Source organism: Pteropus vampyrus, unplaced genomic scaffold, assembly GCF_000151845.1.
Source record: "Pteropus vampyrus isolate Shadow unplaced genomic scaffold, Pvam_2.0 Scaffold48, whole genome shotgun sequence".
NCBI lineage: Eukaryota > Metazoa > Chordata > Mammalia > Chiroptera > Pteropodidae > Pteropus > Pteropus vampyrus.
In genome coordinates, this window is record NW_011888829.1 from 5,601,828 (window position 1) to 5,620,086 (window position 18,259).

General features: G+C 44.1%; 1 protein-coding gene across 6 annotated transcripts in view; it reads right to left on the reverse strand.

The window, feature by feature from the left end:
- The window catches only part of LRGUK (leucine rich repeats and guanylate kinase domain containing), an 82,879-nt gene that overhangs the window by 16,356 nt on the left and 48,264 nt on the right, over positions 1–18,259 (reverse strand). For 2 of the 6 annotated variants that reach the window (XM_023530305.1, XM_023530303.1), the window contains exons 12-16: positions 16,875–16,971; positions 12,947–13,060; positions 10,604–10,805; positions 10,183–10,278; positions 14–2,981 (exon numbers count right to left, since the gene is read on the reverse strand). In XM_023530305.1, the coding sequence (XP_023386073.1) occupies positions 793–2,981; positions 10,183–10,278; positions 10,604–10,805; positions 12,947–13,060; positions 16,875–16,971 (2,698 nt within the window). In that variant the 3' untranslated portion in view covers positions 14–792. Of the gene's footprint in view, positions 1–13; positions 2,982–10,182; positions 10,279–10,603; positions 10,806–12,946; positions 13,061–16,874; positions 16,972–18,259 lie in introns of those variants that run through there. The other 4 variants (XM_023530307.1, XM_023530308.1, XM_023530304.1 and 1 more) reach the window with 3 other exon arrangements.

Here is an 18,259-nt window from a genome sequence, read left to right on the forward strand (position 1 = left end):
AATTTGCCTGAACTTTCCCCCCACTAATTCGTCTGTTTAACTGATTTGACCAGATAGTTCTGCATAATGAAGACATGAGCTAATTTACATGAGTTTCCTATTCAGAAGAAGGAAAGTATTCATTCATTTTGAAATACGTTTCAAACAAAAGTAAGTTTAAAGCAATATCTGCCAACGCACATGTGAAACGTTGGGTCACAGTGTCCTGCACGTAAAGAACTTGTCCTCTTCCCTCCAGAGGACTCCCACAAATTCACTGTGGGTTTGGAATCTCTGTGGGAGAGACCAAGACCCAGAAACGGCAAAGGCTTCCTTCTCAGAGTTCTTGCTTCTGGACCCCTCAGTAATGCAAGACGCACGAGAGGCTTTTCTCACAGCGAATTTTTCTAACGAACAGAACTTAATGGCAATACGGCACTGCATCAGCAAGAGTTGGAACGCCTGTTGGAATTCCTACGCGACTGGACACCACGGCCCCTTGCTGACGCCGACCTTTATGGCTGGTTCTATCGGTTGGCAGCAGGGCATTACTGGCTGGGGTACCCCTTTTGGGGGCTGCTCCTCTAGGCTGCGACCGCAAGCCTCGAAAGAGGCACGGGAGTGCAGGGACGGGCTGCTAAGCGGCCGGAGGCTGGACAGCGCTGGCGGGCCCTCCGCCTGCGCGGACCCAGGGCTGCAGAGGGAAGTCGGAGCACGGGCTCACGCGGCACCCAGCCAGGCTTTCCACTCGGGGACAGCACTCCTTCAGGGGGCACGGACATGAATGTCATAGCTGGCGGCTCCAGGAATGGCTTAAACCTTGGTGCTCTGACTGCCCCTGGCTCGCAGTCTTCCTTTCCGGCTGCCCTGCTCCTTGGCGGACACCTGATCCTGATCCCGGGGTGCGGCAGGGCTCTTGTCCTGGGGTGCTCCCCCAGGTTTTCGGGTGCGTTTTTCTTTGGTGTGCTGCCCGGAAGCGCTGTCCCGTTGGACAGAGCTCTCTCTGGTCTGACTGGTCTCTCTGACAGGCTGCTGGGAGGGGCCTGCACCACCCTGCCCTGGAAGACCCGAGGCGCTCTCTCCCCTCTGAGACCTCCCGCCTTTACGAACCCCTCCTCTCCGCGGACGCTCCCTGGGAGCAGAACCGGCCAGTGCGGACTCCGCAGAGGCCCGGTCACTCGGGAGAGGCCTCCTGCGTGGATGCTGACCCTCCGGAGTTGGGCGATCACTGCTGAGGGTTGTTTCGTTTTCTTGAGATAATCCTCCAGAATTCTCTTTCAAAGATGGTCCTTTTTGGGACACGGCTACCTTCTGAACCAGGTCGTCTGGTGGGAGGTCGGCACGCACGTTTTTTCTGGAGTAATGTACTTTTTCCTTCTCTTCCTGTGACTGGGGATCTTTAGGCAGCGGACCGCCGCGGGCGGGCTCAGGACTTTCTAGGGTAAGGGCCTTGCTTCCCCGGCTCCCCTGGCGTCTCCCAGGAGGGCTGGGGCCAGGGTGGTTGGACGCCCTTGGGCCGGTCGGTCCGCTCGGGGATTCTGGCTGCAGGGCTGTCTGGTGGCCTCCGGGCCGCGTCTTTTTAAGATGTGCTGGTCCTTTAGCTGTCTCTCTTCGGAAAGGGAGTTTTTTTTTCCTAGCTCCTGTCTGCTGTGCCGGCTCTTGGTTTTGGGGCGAGGCCTGCGCATCTGGAATCTTCTTGCTGGAGGAGCGGCCTGCTCTGGGCGCTTGCTTCTCCTTCGCCGACCTTGACTCATGTCGAGCCCCCGCGTTCCGAGGCAACTGCTGCTCCCCAAAGGGCGTGGGAATGCGAGGGAGCCTGACCACCTGAGCCCCCTCTTCCTGGGGCGGCGCGGGGCCGGGCTGCGGGGTGCGCTCCTGCACAGCGGGACCTAGAAGAGGCAATTTCACTTCCTGGGCCTGCTGAGGACTGTGGCCCACGTGGGGACTCGGATGTCCCGGAGGTTTGGGATGGGGAGGGCTGAGGAGAGGAAGTTTGCCGGGGTCTCCTTCCTGAGCTGGCGCAGGCCTGGGAGAGGGAGTGGCAGCTGGATCTGAGGCCCCTGAAGCCGCTTCCCTGCTGGGTGAGAGGAGTTTGGGTGTGGGCCTCCGACTCTGCAGCGGGGCGAGGACCCGAGGCTGCGGCAGCCTGGTGGGGGCCAGCAGGCCTCTGGGAAGCTCAGCCCCTGGGTCTTCCCTGTCCTGGGTCTGCTGGGTACTTGCTGGGTCCCGGGGATGTGGCAATCCTGGGCGAGGAGTGCTGACCCGGACAACTTCTGCTTTTGGGGTTCCCTCCTCTAGGGGTTGCTGAGCACCTTCCGGAGGTGGTCCCAGAATCTTAGCCCCATCAGGGTGGGGAGGCTCTTCTGGGGGATCATGATGGGAACCGTTGGGTGGCAGATTGGCTGACTCAGTCTCCTCGTCCTGGCTTCTCTGGGGGCTGAAAGATGTTGGGCCAGGCCCCTGTGGCGGTTCAGGTGGTGGAGGGCCAGTGAGGGTCACCGTGGCCTCACCCGATTCCTCATCCTGGTGCAGCTGAGGGCTGTGGACTGCAGGTGGGTCAGGGCGCTGGGCAGGCCCCGGGGAAGCAGTGGTGGCAGGTTGGCCTACTTCACCTGCTTTCCCCTCGGATGTCTGGGCCTCACTTTCAGAGGGATTTGCGGTTATTGTGTTTGAAGAAAGATCTGACTGTTGACCATTCCCGTCCTTCTGGTTTGGGGCTAAGTCTTGGGCCTGCTGGGGAATACCAAGACCCGGTGAGCCGGGCTGTGGAGGAAGCTCGGTGCTGGCGTGACTACTGGGAGGAAGCTCTTTTTGATGGGTTGCTGCCTCGTGAGTCTGGGAGGGGGCGGCGTTCTCATTTTCAGGGACCTTTGCATGAGCCTGCACGCTAGAGAGATGCTCTGTTATCTGGCCGTCCGCTTGCAGTTTTGCCAAGCGCCTTGGGGAAGGAACCAGGTGTGCTGGTACCCCAGAGGGGGTCTTCTTGTTAGAGGGGGCTCCTGCTTTGACACAAAGAGAAGTTAGCTAAAAATATCTTAACAAATATGACTGTGTAACTTTAGAAATTAATAAAAAATATCTTGCCCTTTTTTGATGCACATAGGCCCTTAAAAGGAATAAAATTACACACATAAAAGAATTTAATTGTCCCTTCTCGTTGGGGATACTAAGTGCCTAGAATTCTTTTAGTGGAACTTAGGACAATTTTACTCAACTGAAAACAAGAACTTCCATGAATAAACATAAAAAAGCTTAGTGAAAGAACCAAAGCTTATATCCGGGTCTAAGAGCGGCAAGAAAATTTTCTAAGCGAATGATATTTAAAATTTTCACCATCTTAAAGGTCAACGCTGCTTTTGATGGCAGAAACTAGACGATGGACATCTAAGCCAGATGAGGTCCCATTTGTTTCCTTGTTTAATGGCAGTCCCCTCAAAGAAACTATGAGCTGTGTGAAGAGTCATGTCAGTTTACCAATACCTAGCAAGGTGCGTGAAGCTCAGCAGACACTCAGCAAACAAGCACCGAATGAAAGAAGGAGGGAGAAAACAGATCTGATGGAAGCACAAGCTGCACCCGAGGATCCGAGGATCCGCCACTCAAGCTACTGCCCCGCCTCCAGCTCCAGGGCTACTTTTTTTTCCGAGTCCACCCTGGTTTTAAAAATGGCTCTCAGTTCAAAGAACTAAATATAAGACCTGAAACAATAAATTGCATAGAAGAAAACAAACATAGGTACTAAACTCATGGACCTTGGGTTTAGAGAGGATTTTATGAATTTGACCTCAAAGGCAAGGGAAGTAAAAGCAAAAATAAATGAATGGGACTATATCAAACTAAGAAGCTTCTGCACAGCAAAAGAAACCATCGATGAAACAAAGAAGCGACCTTCTTAATGGGAGGAGATATTTGTAAACAAGCCCTCTGATAAGGGGCTAATATCCAAAATATATAAAGAACTCACACAACTCAACAACAACAAAAAACAATCTAATTAAAAAATGGACTGAGGAACTGAACAGACACTTCTCCCAAGAAGACATACAAACAGCTAACAGATATGTGAAAAGATGCTGAACTTCGCTGGTTATTAGGGAAATGCAAATCAAAACCACAACGAGATAGCATCTCACACCTGTTAGAATGGCTATTGTAAACAAGTAATAACAAGTATTGGAGAGGTTGTGGGGAAAAAGGAACCCTCGGACGCTGCTGGTGGGAGTGTAAATTGGTGCAGCCACTATGGAAAACAGAATGGAGGTGCCTCAGAAAACTAAGAATAGAACTACCATATGACCCTCTTCTAGGTATCTGCCCCCCAAATTTGAAAACATTTACCATAAAAATATATGCACCTCAATGTTCACTGCAGCATTATTCACGGCAGCCAAGACATAGAAACAACTGAAGTATCCTACAATAGATGACTGGATAAAGAAGATGTGGTACATATACACAATGGAATATTATCAGCCATAAGAAAAGATGAAATACTGCTGTTTGTGACAACATAGATGGATCCTGAGATTATCATGCTAAGTGAAATAAATCAGGCAGAAAAAGTTGAAAACTATATGATTTCACTCACATTTGGGATATAAAACTGAAAGCAATAAACAAGACAAACAAAAACTCATAGACACAGACAACAGCTCCGTGGTTACCAGAGGAAAGAGGGAGGGGGAGGTAGATAAGGGTAAAGGGGACCAAATATTTGGTGACAGAAGATTTGGCTTTGGGTGGTGAACACACAGTGCACATACAGATGATGTATTACCGATCTGTACACTCGAAACCTATATAATTGTATTAACCAATGTCACCCCAATAAAGTAAAAAAATACTCCTAAAAAATGGCTTTGGGAGGTCACTAGCAGGGGTGATGCCGCAGAGGGTTATTGCTTCTTTGGTCACCATGACAGTGAGTTCTCGGAGTGGCTCTGGTCTCATCGACACGATCACCCCAGCAAGCACTTGTTTATGACAGAAGCCCTGATACACTCTGGTGGCCCGTGTATCACCTTAACTCAGTCCGAAGGACATGGCTCTGAAATGCTAGTGGTTGGAACCAGCACGCTAGTCTGGAACAGCCTTGCAGAAACTAGTCTCAGCTCTCTTTGGGAGACGGCTGATACTCAGAGGCTCCAAAGCAAATCAGACTTCCAAGGTGGTCCCCCAGAAGCTAACCGTGCCCCTGGCCACCACCCGCTCTCCCCACAAAGCAGGATGAGCTTGTACTACTCCGGGTTCCCATGAACCTCTTAGTGGAGGGATGTACCCTTTCTATGCAGTCAAACCACGTGTCTGTGGGGAGGGGAAGAGGGGGGACAAGGAAGAGCTTGCCCCTTAATGGGGTTTCTGAGGGGGTATCATATTAATTATTCTTATCTCCCTAGTTTATGACAGTTATAAATTAAAATACAAATTTAGTCAAGAAACAAGGTTAAAATAAAATATAAGAACAGTGAAAATATCTAGAATAGGCAAATTCATAGAGACAGAAAATAGATTAGAAGTTACCAGGGGCTGAGGCGGAGTTATTGATTAATTGGGTATACAGTTTCTGTTTGGGGTGATGAAAAATTTTGGAAATGCACAGTGGTGATGGTTACGCAACACTGGGAATGTAATTAATGCCACTAAGTTGTACGCTTAAAATGGTTAAAATGGCAAATTTTGTTTTTTGTTTTTTTTTTAACACAGTAAAAAAACTAATACATAAAAAGAAAAATATAAGAACAGTGACACCCAATGCTGAAGATTCTTTCCATCTTTAAGCCTTCCTGGTTTCCTATAATCAGACATACGAGGATCCTCCCTTGCAACTTTCACAATTTAACAATTCACATAATTTGGCAAACAGTATCATGCCCTTTATTAGAGATAAAGGCACTACTTTACGGGCTAGTAAATTGACCAATTTTCCCATTTGACTCATTATCACTATCATTTTCTTCTATCATTAGTCACAATTCTGAATAATGGTTTTCAATTATAATTTTATTTTATGATCTCTATAGCAAGAACTTAGGGCAGAAGTTGGATCAGCTTTTTAAAAGCTTTACTGGAAGCACCAACTATTCCAGAAATAGACTGGAATAGACATAAATGAAGAGCAAAGGTATCCTGAGTTGTGAATATACTGATTTTTTTCTTATTATTTATAGAAACTATACTGTTTACTCAGGCTTTTTGTAGTCTTCAGGTTTTAGAAATGAATATAACCTGCATTGCTACAGGGAAAATAATTTAAGACAATTCTGTATCTTAACTGATATACATTTTTATTAATGGTATATGTAAAAATCTCAAGGATTTATAATCACTCTGCATCTAAAGTTACTATTTTATATATGTGTTAAATGAAAATTCTGTTGGTCTCTCTCCTGTTGAAGGTTTACGTTTCTGGGTCCTGTTATACACTCAGAACTGATAACCTTGGGCTTACTTTTACCACTTTGTGCCACTCTCATTGTTGAAGAGGAGAAATTAAAATTTGCATTCTCAGTTACAAATTTGCAACATAAAATGACTAAACATCAAGCCATCTATTATTATTTCAAATATTTGGGAATAACTTGCGGTTTGCATTAATAAGGGATCACTGTTTCTATGAAAACAATGCCGTCAGCCATCAGACTTCTGTTTGCATTGAAGACTAACACACAGATGGCCTAGTCCAGCTGGGAAAACCTCAGCTCTAGAAGACTAGGTTCTAACAATGCTGCATAATGTTATGTAGTTGATTTTTTTTTTTTAAATGGGAATTCAGAGTGATTTCTCTAAATTAATGATTTTTGGTGACATTGAGAATACAAAATTGAGGCTTCTTATTTCCAGTCCAGTTTTCTAATTGCTCAGATAAAACTCTTTCATAGAATCTGAAATATTTTTTAGTTCAATTTCTTACTTTTGACAGCTTAAATATATATATATATATATACACACACACACACACATATATATATAATTATATATATATATGTATATATATATATATTCCACTAAAATTATTGATTTTTGTTTCTAGGGGGTCTCAGTTATGTAAGCAATGTAAGTATTTATAAGAATATTCCTACACTACAGAAATTAAAATCAAGGTGACTCAGCTCAGAGCTGAGGCACAGAAGTGAGAGCCGGCAGGGCTTGTGGCAGTGACTCTGCTGGGAGTCTGGGCAGACATTCGCTGAGGTGATGGTGGCTACGGCTGGGGGATGGGGGAGGCTCTCTGGCAGTGAACCTGCGAACACCTGGCCCATGCTCCTCGGCATGTACCTCACAGCCCTGACACTCGGAGAGGTAAATAGCTCTACTCTTGGGCCACCAGAGACAATGCAAAAGCTTATTAATAGGGACTTGGTTAATAAGAATTTTTTAATACTCACTTACTTGAAAAATATCTGGCCTCCACAAAGTCACTTTATTTGCAAGTTTATCCTTAAACCATCAACTGAAAAAAAGTAACTTCCTCCACAGATTAACTGTATAAATAAGATAAAGCGTTTGGCTTCTTAAGAGAAACACGTTATTTTCTAAAATACTGTAAGCCAGCCAGAAAAACAGGAGCTGTTGAGGTCAGTGATTTGCTATATTAATTACAAACCCTCCCAACTCCTTTTTTTAAGGCTGGGATTCTATTAGTCAATAACTGAATGGCCCAGCTTCAGTTATCAAGTGATCTGAGATTTTACAAATTCTATAATTCATACTTTTCATTAAATCAGACAGGCCTAACCTAATTAGTCCCAATAAATGAAATTTTATTATACCCACTAAAATGGGAGTCCATTTTCCTATGTGCACATTATCCGGTCTATTAACTTCCCAAATAGCCACTACGCCCAGCACTCGGTGTTCTTGATGATTGTGGAATGAGATGCAGGGACAGAGCCGGGCTCGGTCAGCGGTGCCCCCAGAGCTCCTACTCAGAAACATGCTCTTCTCAGCTGCTCAGAATGGGCCAGGCTCAGGGGACTGACTCAAGCTCATCCAAACCCACAAGGGGCTGATTTAAAAGGCAGAACACCAATTTATTAATTTACACTGGGAGATGGGCCGGCCTCAGGGAGCAGGGCAGGGTGTTCTAACGTAGGGGAACAGCCCCCACAGGGACGGGTCCACCCAGGGGACCAAATTAAAGATCAGGAGGTTGCTGGGTTAGCAGAGACTGAAAGCAACGGGAGCCAGATTTCCTCAAGAGAAACTTCCACCAGGCTGTGGAAGCCTCGTTAGACAGACCGCGCTTGCTGCCGGACTGGCCCAGCTTTCTGAAGCCCGAGGCCCTTCGTGGAGAATCAGGGCAGCGAGGGCTAAGCACGCAGCACGCTCCTAATCTAACGCCCCTGGCCTATGGGCGGAGCGCAGACCTCCGACCCTCCATTAATGCCCGTTTTCAGACAGGGTGCTCTTTCTTCAGGAACATTCAAGGCAGTAGGTGGTATCCTGGTCACTTGTCTCCTATGAGATGTACGTAGAAGAGAAATCTCAGTCGTCATGTGGTGAATGTTACTAGTTTCGCCTGCCCACATTCCAGAATTCCAGGGTCATCTGACCTGGGGTAAGTGTGTAAAACTGCAAAACAGCCCAATTAGTTTGAATTCTGGTGAAATTATGACCTGGCCTGCCTCAGTCCGGCTAGGATGCAGCCTGGCAAGCAAAATGCTCCTTGGTCAGAGTCACCAAGGCTATAAACCACACGTACGCACAAAGCTGTGGGCCATCTACACAGCAGCAAGAGTCTCGAGTTAACATTTTACGGTATGTGACATGTGATTGGGGTTCAGTCCGTCGAGAGACCTATTGCATTATTATGGTGGAAAAATACACGTCACAGGAAATTTACCGTATTAACCACTTTTAAAGTGTATGGTTCATGGCATTAAGTACATTCACATTATTGTGCAACCATCGCCGCCACCCATCCTCAGAACTCTTTTTGTCTTGTAAAACTGAAACTCTGTACCCATTAAACAATGACTCCCCCTTCCCCTCTCCCCCTAGCCCCTGGCAACCACCATTCTACTTCTGTCTTTATGAGGTTGACTACTCTAGGTACTTTTGTGACTGGCTTATTTCACTTAGCATAATGTCCTCAGGATTTGTCCTTGTTGCAGCATGTGTCAGAATTTTTTTTAAGGTTGAATACTGTTCCATTCTGGGTATGTACCACATTTTGTTTATCCATTTATCATTCGATGGACACTTGGATTTCTTCCACCTTTTGGCGGTTGTCAATAATGCTTCTATGAACAAACATATAGAAATATCTGTTCAAGTCTCTGCTTTCAATTCTTTGGGGTACCCAGAAGTGGAACTGCTGGGTAATTCTATTTTTAATTTTTGAGGCATCACCATATTGTTTTCCAGAGCATCTATACCATTTTATATTCTCAATTTCCCTACATCCTTGCCGACACTTGTTATTTCCTTCCTTCCTCCCTCCCTCCCTCCCTTTCCTTCCCTTCCCTTCCCTTTCTCCCCCCCCCTTTTTTTTTGTAGTAGCCATCCTAGGGTGTGAGGTGGATTTGGGGGAACATTTTAAATACATTTCAAATTGCTCATATACCAACATCCTAAGTTAGGGCTTTAGGATCCTGCATCTGAGGAGATGCACTTATATACGGTACATTCTAGCCATTCACAAACCATGGGGCGGGCGGGGAGCCTTAACTTCCATTTTGCAGGACAGAGCACTGAAGCTCGGAGCAGCTAAGCGGCTGACCCAAGGAGCAGCAGGGCCAGCACTGGGCTCACACGCTCTGACCAGCGCTGCTCCTCTATACTCTGAGGTGCAACCTCGTGCGGGCTGGGGCGACGTGAAGAAAAGGGGGAAGAAATCTCTTGGACTGAAACGACGCTAAATACAAGCCTAGGGAGCAGAACACCATCTCACGGGGCCCGAAGGGAGCCAAAGTTCTGGAAGGCTGAGTTCTGACCCAGGAGGCTGGTGACCTACCATGAACCTCCAAAGCCCTGCCTGGCACGTCCCCGAATGGCAATCCTCGGAGGTCCATTACGGTCACCGAGACAAGTCCAGAGGGCTGACTCCGCGCAGCTCGTCCGGGGGGACGAGGCCCCAGAGGAAGTATGGAGATTAAAGAGTTAGAACCAGCTTTAGCCTGGCTGATGAGGATCCAAATAACAATTCACAGACTCGTTTTCCTTTCTGGCAAAAATCCTGGCACAGAAGGGCTAGGACAGTACCTGCAGTTGGAGCCAAACTGCTGACAGTTTCCTCAGACAATCCAAGGTATTCTCTAATGAGCTGACTCAGCTGTTGGTAGGCAACATCCAGATCATCTACAGTAAAAGAGAGAGTACACAGAATCTCATCAAAGCACAGTCAATTTGAAACTGTTGGTGGGAATGACTTTATAGCTACGTTGAATTTTATGAATATCGCAGGTAGGCAGAGTTCTAAGAGGACCCCACCACATGAACCAGCCCTGGGTACAGCCCCTAGGACTGAGGACAATGCCTGGCAGACAGCCAGCAAGGAAACAGAGGCCTCAGTCCTGAGCCCTTGAGAAACTGCTTTCCCCCAACAATAATAGTATACTTTGAAGCGAATTTTTCCCCAGTGAGCTTACACATCAAAAATAAAGTTTTGCTGAAAGTTACTAACCTGCATTGATTACCGCATCAAAGTATCCTGGAAATTTTTGATTAATTTTAACATAAAGGTCCACTCTGGAGACAGCAAATTCAATCTCTACACGACTAAATAATCCTTTTCTCCGCAAATGTCCCTCATACTTTTTCTTGTTCATGGGCACCACCAGGATATATCGAGGCTCAAAATAGGAATGTTTCAAACTTCTTACACCCTATGCATTTAAAGAAAAGATAATAAACTAGCAACAGACACATGGGTTTAGAAATCGGTGCGGAGCTGTCTGACAACATACAATATAACAAGTAGTATTACGTTGAAGAATTTATCTGTATAATTAGCTATTATTTTCCTCTAAATATCTCAAGGTTGGATTACTTCTCCCTGTTCATCAAATATTAAATTTTCATCAGAAATATAAAAATTCATTCTTCCTGGTGTCCTCTAATGAATCATTCTAATGAATGCGACTGCTAAAAAAAATTACTGGCTACAAAGAGGTACACTCACAGCAGTACGGCACCTTTATTACTGAAAAGTAATTTCGATTCTACATTTCCAAGGGCACCCTTGTGGCATCAGGAGACAGAGAGATCTTATCGGAGACAAAAGACTCCTCTGTCACCCCTTTGTCATCTCCTGTTCCTAAATCAGTCACCTGGTTGGCTGGTTCCTATTACAACTCACAGCCTCTACCCAGGACCCGAGAAGGTCAAGCTCATGATCCCAGACCCCAGGAGCTCAGGGTGGGAAGCAGTGGCAGCTGGTGCTGTGCAGACCTGGAGGGCTGGGTCATGGCCGCTGCTCTCCAGCTACTGCGGACTCCATGCAAATCGCCCGAGCTCCCCGGGTACCCAGCTTCCTCGAGGGCAAAATCAGTTACTCCAAATGGAATCTACAGTTCCTTTCAGCTCAGTCCCATAGTCCACAGTTGAACTCAGTGTTTGAAATCTTTGTTTTAAAAATTCAGGGGAAGAAATACGGGCTCTTTTAAAAAAAACAATTTCTAAAAGATTGAATGACAAGGGCAGTTTGGGGAAAAATGTTTTTGCTGGGGAGAATCATCAGGGGAATAAAGCCTGACTGGTAGACTCAACCTCTTGGAAATGAGTAGGAGAATGCTCTCATGGAGGGAAAAAGTCAAATGGGAACCAGCACACAGAGAACAGCTGCACTGGCAACAGGAAGACTGGGAGCTGGGGAGTGTTTGTGCTCAGTGATGCATTAATTTTTGTTTCTGCCTTGTCCAAGGAAGACATTTCTGGAAAAGGGCCTTTTTTTTTTTTTTTTTTTTTTTTTTTGCTTATTAGCGTAGAAACAATGAACACTTTTTTTAAAGGTGCAAAACCAGTCAAATGCAGAAAGATAAGAACTGTAGGATTTTGAAGTTAGGAAAAGTAAAGAGCTGGAAGAAAGGTGACCAGTGTCACCAAAGTCAGGGAACACTTACTTACACCCCTACAAGGAGCCACAAAGGAATGATGGTCTCCCGCTCTGGGAAGTTATGGAGGAAGAAAGTCTTGAGAAAGATTTTAGTTGATAGTAAAAGAACATAAGATGTGCCCAGATTTGGTCTTCTGTAAGTCTGTGCTAATGAAATTATTTTTATTATAATTTGTTTTCTGACTACAAAAGTGTTATAGTGCTCAGTAAAGGTAATTTGAAGAAAAAAAACTGTTTTGAAAATTCAAATATTTAATAAAGCCATATATATATTTAAAACAAATGAGTGGGATATTTATGCTTCCCACAAATGAGTGGGATCTTCATTTTGGAGAAACTTACATATGCTCTAATATAAAAGATCACTGGGAAGAAATGAGATATTAGGACAGAGAGAAAAATCTCCTGAAATCTGAAAGTCTAACTCATTAAAGAATGAAAATATTGCAACCAGTGAACAAGTAGGTCCAATGACAGCAAAGCACACATCTCCCTGAAGAATGAAGGAACAAGGTCAAGTGCACGGAGCTGCCACTGTCCTGAAGGGCAGGGAACCAGTTCCATAAGCCATTAGAATCAAGCTTTATCTAATATCATTTTATCTAACAGAGACCAGGCTCGACAAAGGAAAAGGATAATTTAGTATTCATTTAGTAAATAAATCTTGAGTGGCAATTTTACTCGTAATAAATGTGGAATTTCTTGTATTGTAATCTAATTCTTGTCATGTGATTTTTCATGTGTCTTACCTCCCACATACTAATTACAAACTTAAAATCTCAGTTTTGTATGCATTCTTCTTGTTCCTAGCGGTGTGCTTTCTGCACACTGTAGCCCCCTCCCAACCCCGAATGTATGTACACAAACTCACACACACATTAAAAATAAGTTGACTGAATGAAAAACACTTACTTCTATTTCCATATGAATACAGCTTGCTAAACCATCTCTTGCGATACCTTCTATGGTGTCCCTATTTAATCCGTAACTGTGATTACCATAATTAAACGTTAGAATAAATTTCCCCTGAAATTTGAGAAGTACAAAGATTTTAATATAACAGCTGTTATAATAAATTTAATATAAGGAAAATTATTCGATGTCTTACTTCTATATGACTCCATAAAACTTACTGATGTTAACATTTATATATATATGGCAATGGGTCTAAAACGTTAATATCAAACTGTGATACAGAAATTCATTCAGAATTTTCGGTTGGTAAAAAAAAAAATAAGTTTTTGGAAATAATCTGCTGACAAATTTTAAGGGAACATGAAGTCACTGAAGCTTGATAGGACAGGTCATTTTGCTTACCTACCCACTTCCTGCCAAACCTGCACCATAAACCTTCATTACTGAGAGAGAAAAACTATAGTTCACCCTTTGCCTCAGCCATTTGGGCTACACCAGCATATCGGGTAGCTCAGAAAAAAACTTACACTCTTAAAAGCCTTACATTCTCAGATAAGCCTGAAGGCCATGAATTACAGGGACATCCTAAACCTTTATATTCTGAGATAAGCCATAAAAACCAGACCCATCCTATTTTTCCTTATAAATAATCACTTTTTATTGAAACTGCCTAAGGAACTTTTGTGGGCCCTATAGTCATGTGAAGTATAAACACTGCCCAGTTCTTCCCAAGCTATACTCTCTTGCAAAAAAAAAAAGTAAAAATACATCTCTCAAAATTGTCTGATTTTTTTTGACAATATCATGTTTATGAAACCACTAGGTCTAATTTAAATTAGAAGACTGATGACAATAGAAAGAATAAAAATGTGGACAATCCTGGCAACTCTGACTCTGCATATGCATGATTTTGAAATAAATAATGAAGTGAAATGCTGAAGGCTGAATCCCATCAAATGGCAGCATCTACCCTGAATGAGCCTCCTGAACCCGGATGTCCTCAGACCTGTGAGGTGGGGGATGGGCCGTCTGCCATGGGGGAAGCGGCAGTGTTGGAAGGCCAGGAGACATAGGGTGGGACGGGTCTCTGGGGGACATGTCTGCTGTGAATGAGGAGGAAAATCCACCTCACACTCTGTAATCAAAAGAAGTTTATATCATGCATCCTAAAAGTGAAAAACTCAACCATAAGTATCCTTAATATTTTACTTCCTCAATGTCGTACCTTTTGTTCTGTGGAACAAATACTGTGATTCCTTTTTTAAAAAATACAGGTATTATATCTAGATAGATAGATGCCTGAATATTCTGTCAGGTACGTACTTTATTTTGCTTACTGTAACTCAATCTCTTTTCAAAATGTATGCTTGAACCCTTTTTCAGATGTATACTATGAGATTGTTTACTTGTGTGTATAAGGGCCTCTCTCTGTGGGTTCCCAAGTGCATTTTCTGGAAAAATGTAGAGTTGGGAGGACTCTTGCATTGTACTTATGTATATAAATCACATTCTGTTAAACTGTTTATTTTAAGAATTAAGATTAAGTGATCTTTCAGCTTCTGGTCGGTGATACTCCTTTGGGTTCTCCCTGCCTGTGGATTTCTTAATAAGCAGCCATAATCTTATTTCAGAAGCCTCCAGATCTGAAGTCTTATTTCCACAAGAGAGGAAGAGTCTCTGCAAGTAAGTGACTGTGTGTATGTCTTTAAAAAGGGTTTGCGTGCCTGTCTGCAGGCATGTGTGTTGTGGGAGTGATCTGTGTGTCAGGGAGGAGTGTGTACATGGGAGGGTATGCGGGTCTCACGTGTACCTGTCAGAGCGGGTGGTTGTGACAGCCCACAGTAGGTGTGCGGGCGTGAGGTATGCCAGGGTTGCCCATCAAGAGGGTGGGGCTGTAAATGGGGGAAGGGCAGGCTGCCTGGGTGGGTGTTCTGCCGAGGGAGGATCTGTGTACAGAAGGCTGAGTATGTGGGCGTGCTGGGCTAAGTCAGAACTGTGTCATGAACTTATGACCTCTAGGTTCATCTCTCTTCATAAAAGTCTCAAGCTCAGGTTAAAGACAAGAGAAGGTGATCAGAAGCAAAATTCGAGTTGAAGGAAATCACATTATACTGAGGTAATATATGTTAGCAGAAGTGGTAAAAATGAGTATTTTTCAAACACATGAAGGTTTTGCAGAGGAAACGCAACTATAGGACTAAATATAGTATAGAAGCACAGTGATTTCTTTGACGAGGAATTGAACCAGACTTACTTGGTTACAGATAAGGTAGGGAACATCAGGGGAGCATATGGGTACTGAGAACAGTGCACTGAACCAAGAAAAAAATGCCTCATACTCTAACTGAAGAAATTAACATTAATTTAAGGATCTAGTTGTCTTTCAACCCAAAGAGTCCTAAGAGGATGCTTCTTGCTAATAACAAGATAACTCCTTAAATCTCTATTAAAGCTTTTAGAAACATAAAGTCCCAGAGTGCTCTTGATACATTAAACCAAACTGTCAAAATGGAGCCCTAGGAGAGAAAGTTATAAAGAATTTCCAAGCAGTATTTTGGACAAGGTTAGAGGGAAAATGGCCCAGGGATTATAAGACTTTCTCACTTAGGCTTCTCTGTAAATGTAAGAGTTACACCGCGTGTAAAGTTGGTCATTCAGACTTCAAACTCAGAAACTGCAGAGCCTCTGCTTAAATGTTCCATGGTTCTGTGCACTGCGGTATAGGCCAGGTTTATCATTTGGGGGTGGGGGCAGAGAAGGGAGGAAGGAAGGAGGAGGGAAGGGGGACGTAACTGTAAGAGCACCCTGGTTGGGTAGTGATCTTTCAAAAGCAGAAACATAGACTAATACTTAATCTGGTCCTTTGGTAAGCTTCAGAATAAAAAAGTGGTGTAGGATTCCTTTGGTGATAGGAAGAATGGTCATAAAAACAAAATTAAGGCCCATGGCGAGGAGAAAATAAAAGCCTTACAGATTCATTGGTGGTGATGAAGACAGGAGGCATTCTTTCAGTTTAACTGAAGTCAAGGGTGGATACGGATTGACATCAGCATATACTTTTGACAGAGAAACTAGAGTGTGAGGATTCCCCTTGCAGGTGAAGGCCACGAAAGAACAAATAAATTATCTTTAAGAAAATAAACTTAGAAACAAGGGTGTTATGAATTACTACCAATTAGGTTATCGGTTTTCAGGAAAAAAATTCTTAACTGCCCCAGAGCTACTGCAAAAACAGATCAGTGCAGGGTAGTGACCCTCACATTGTAAAGACACAGATCTCAGAGAAGTTAGGGCTTCTCCAGGCTAATCACAGGGGCTCCCGGCTGTATTAGTGAGTGGCCTGGCCTCCAAGACTCAGAGCTTCTCCCACAGAGATGGTACGGTGGACGGTTGAGGCTGTACGTGTGTCCAGGAGAGGCCAACCGAATGGGACACACGGTGACGAAACGGTGCTTCAGGTCACAACAGTTAGAAAGCACCACTGAGAGCAAAGAGAAGGAGGGCTAGGGACAGGACACTCCGCCCTCAGAGTGCTCAGCCCGCAGGCTGCGTGCCTAGCGTCAGGTCTGAGAACGGTCTGAGTGAAGTCTGATTAATAGCGGCACCTGATAAACACAGATCGCAAGAATTTTTCATCGTGCTTTTACTCCGATTTTCTTAAAATGTCTACTCATTCAGTCTCCTTGGGAATTTACAGTATTTTCTACACGATCATAAAAGAAAGCAGCGTGTGAACAGTGATGTACTAAGTGGGTTAAGAAAGAACAACCCAGTGAGAACACGTCTCTCATAACAGACAAAAGTGATTGTTTCCTTTTTAATTCACTATTATATCCTAATACCTTATCCTGATATCAATATCTTAATATTTCTACCAAAGAACATGTACTTCTTGTGCATTAAAAATAAAGGAGAACAGTCTTACCATGTTTACCATTTCATTAAAAACTTCTTGAGAGATAAAATGATAATCAACTCGATCCCCTTCTCCAAAGTAAGGGGGTCTTGTGGTGTGACAGGCCCTGAAAACATAAAACAGATAACCTAGTCTGTATCTAGTAACTGGAAATTCAAAATGGAAATGAGTTCAGTATAAAGCATATTTTTAAAAATCGAAATTGATCCATGAATCATAAATGATAAAGTAACGTAATTATGAAACCCCTATGGTTTTGAAATGCTAGACTACATTCAGCCACTATACCCTATAAAGATGGCAAAACATTTGGATTTTCCATACCAAATTTTTTACTTGTGGTTATTTATGATCTTCTGAAGCACCTCCTCTGCCGTCTCATAAGAATGCTTTCGGAAGTGTAACAATGTTTAACACCTATATATTTTCCACCCGAGTGTTTTCATGTTCTCTCCGACCTGTGGGACGTATTCTGCATGTTCCTCTCCCCGTTCCCCCATCTGGCTGGCTCACCTGTCTTTCAGGACTCAGTTTAAGTGTTACCCCCCCTAGAAAGCCTTTCTTGACCCCCTACTGCTGGACTGTGCACCTCTTCTTACCCTTAGCCTTAGTGCCTGCTACTGACTGTATCCTAATTCCCTGTTCAGGATCCCAGCTCCTCTGCTGCTTGAGGGCAGAAACGAGCTCTTTCATCTGAGCTGTCAGTATTTATCACACTGGGTATGAAGTCCCTCAGGGAATCCGTGATTTCAGTGCTGAATGAAATTCTCAACTCAACCCGAGAGGCCTTTTCTAATTACTGTCTGAAATAGCATTCCCACCCCGCACCCCCAATTACTCCCTCTCTCCAAAACCACCTTCTTTTATCTATGTATCTGTTTTATTTTTATTTTTTCTCTGTCCCCAGCAGGACACATGAATCACGAGAGGAGGACTTTATTTTGTTCATCTTGTTTGCCACTGCATTTGCAATGCCTGGTCCATAGCGGGCACCCACTAAACATTTGTAAAACGAAGGAAGAAATGAAACGTGTGACGTGGACAACAGCTGCAATGAACTCCATTTTACAGATGACTAGGAAAATGACTTGTCCAAGGCCACGGGGCAGGCCTGTGTCGGTCCCAGAACTAAACTGTGGAGGTTCCAATTAGCTATTCTAACTTCTCAATGTTAAGTTCTAGAAACACAAACTGATTTTTAGATTATCCTGTAGTTTTAAAATAGGAGATGAGAAGAGTTAGACGCTTGGCGTCTTATTTACCTCCCTCCTCCCCACCAAATGAGGTAGGTATTCCTTTCAGTTTGCGGACGACGAAACCGAGGCACAGCAATTACGTAATGTGACCAAGCTGCAAGGCCACATGGCTCCGAAGTCAGTTCCTCTAACGATCAA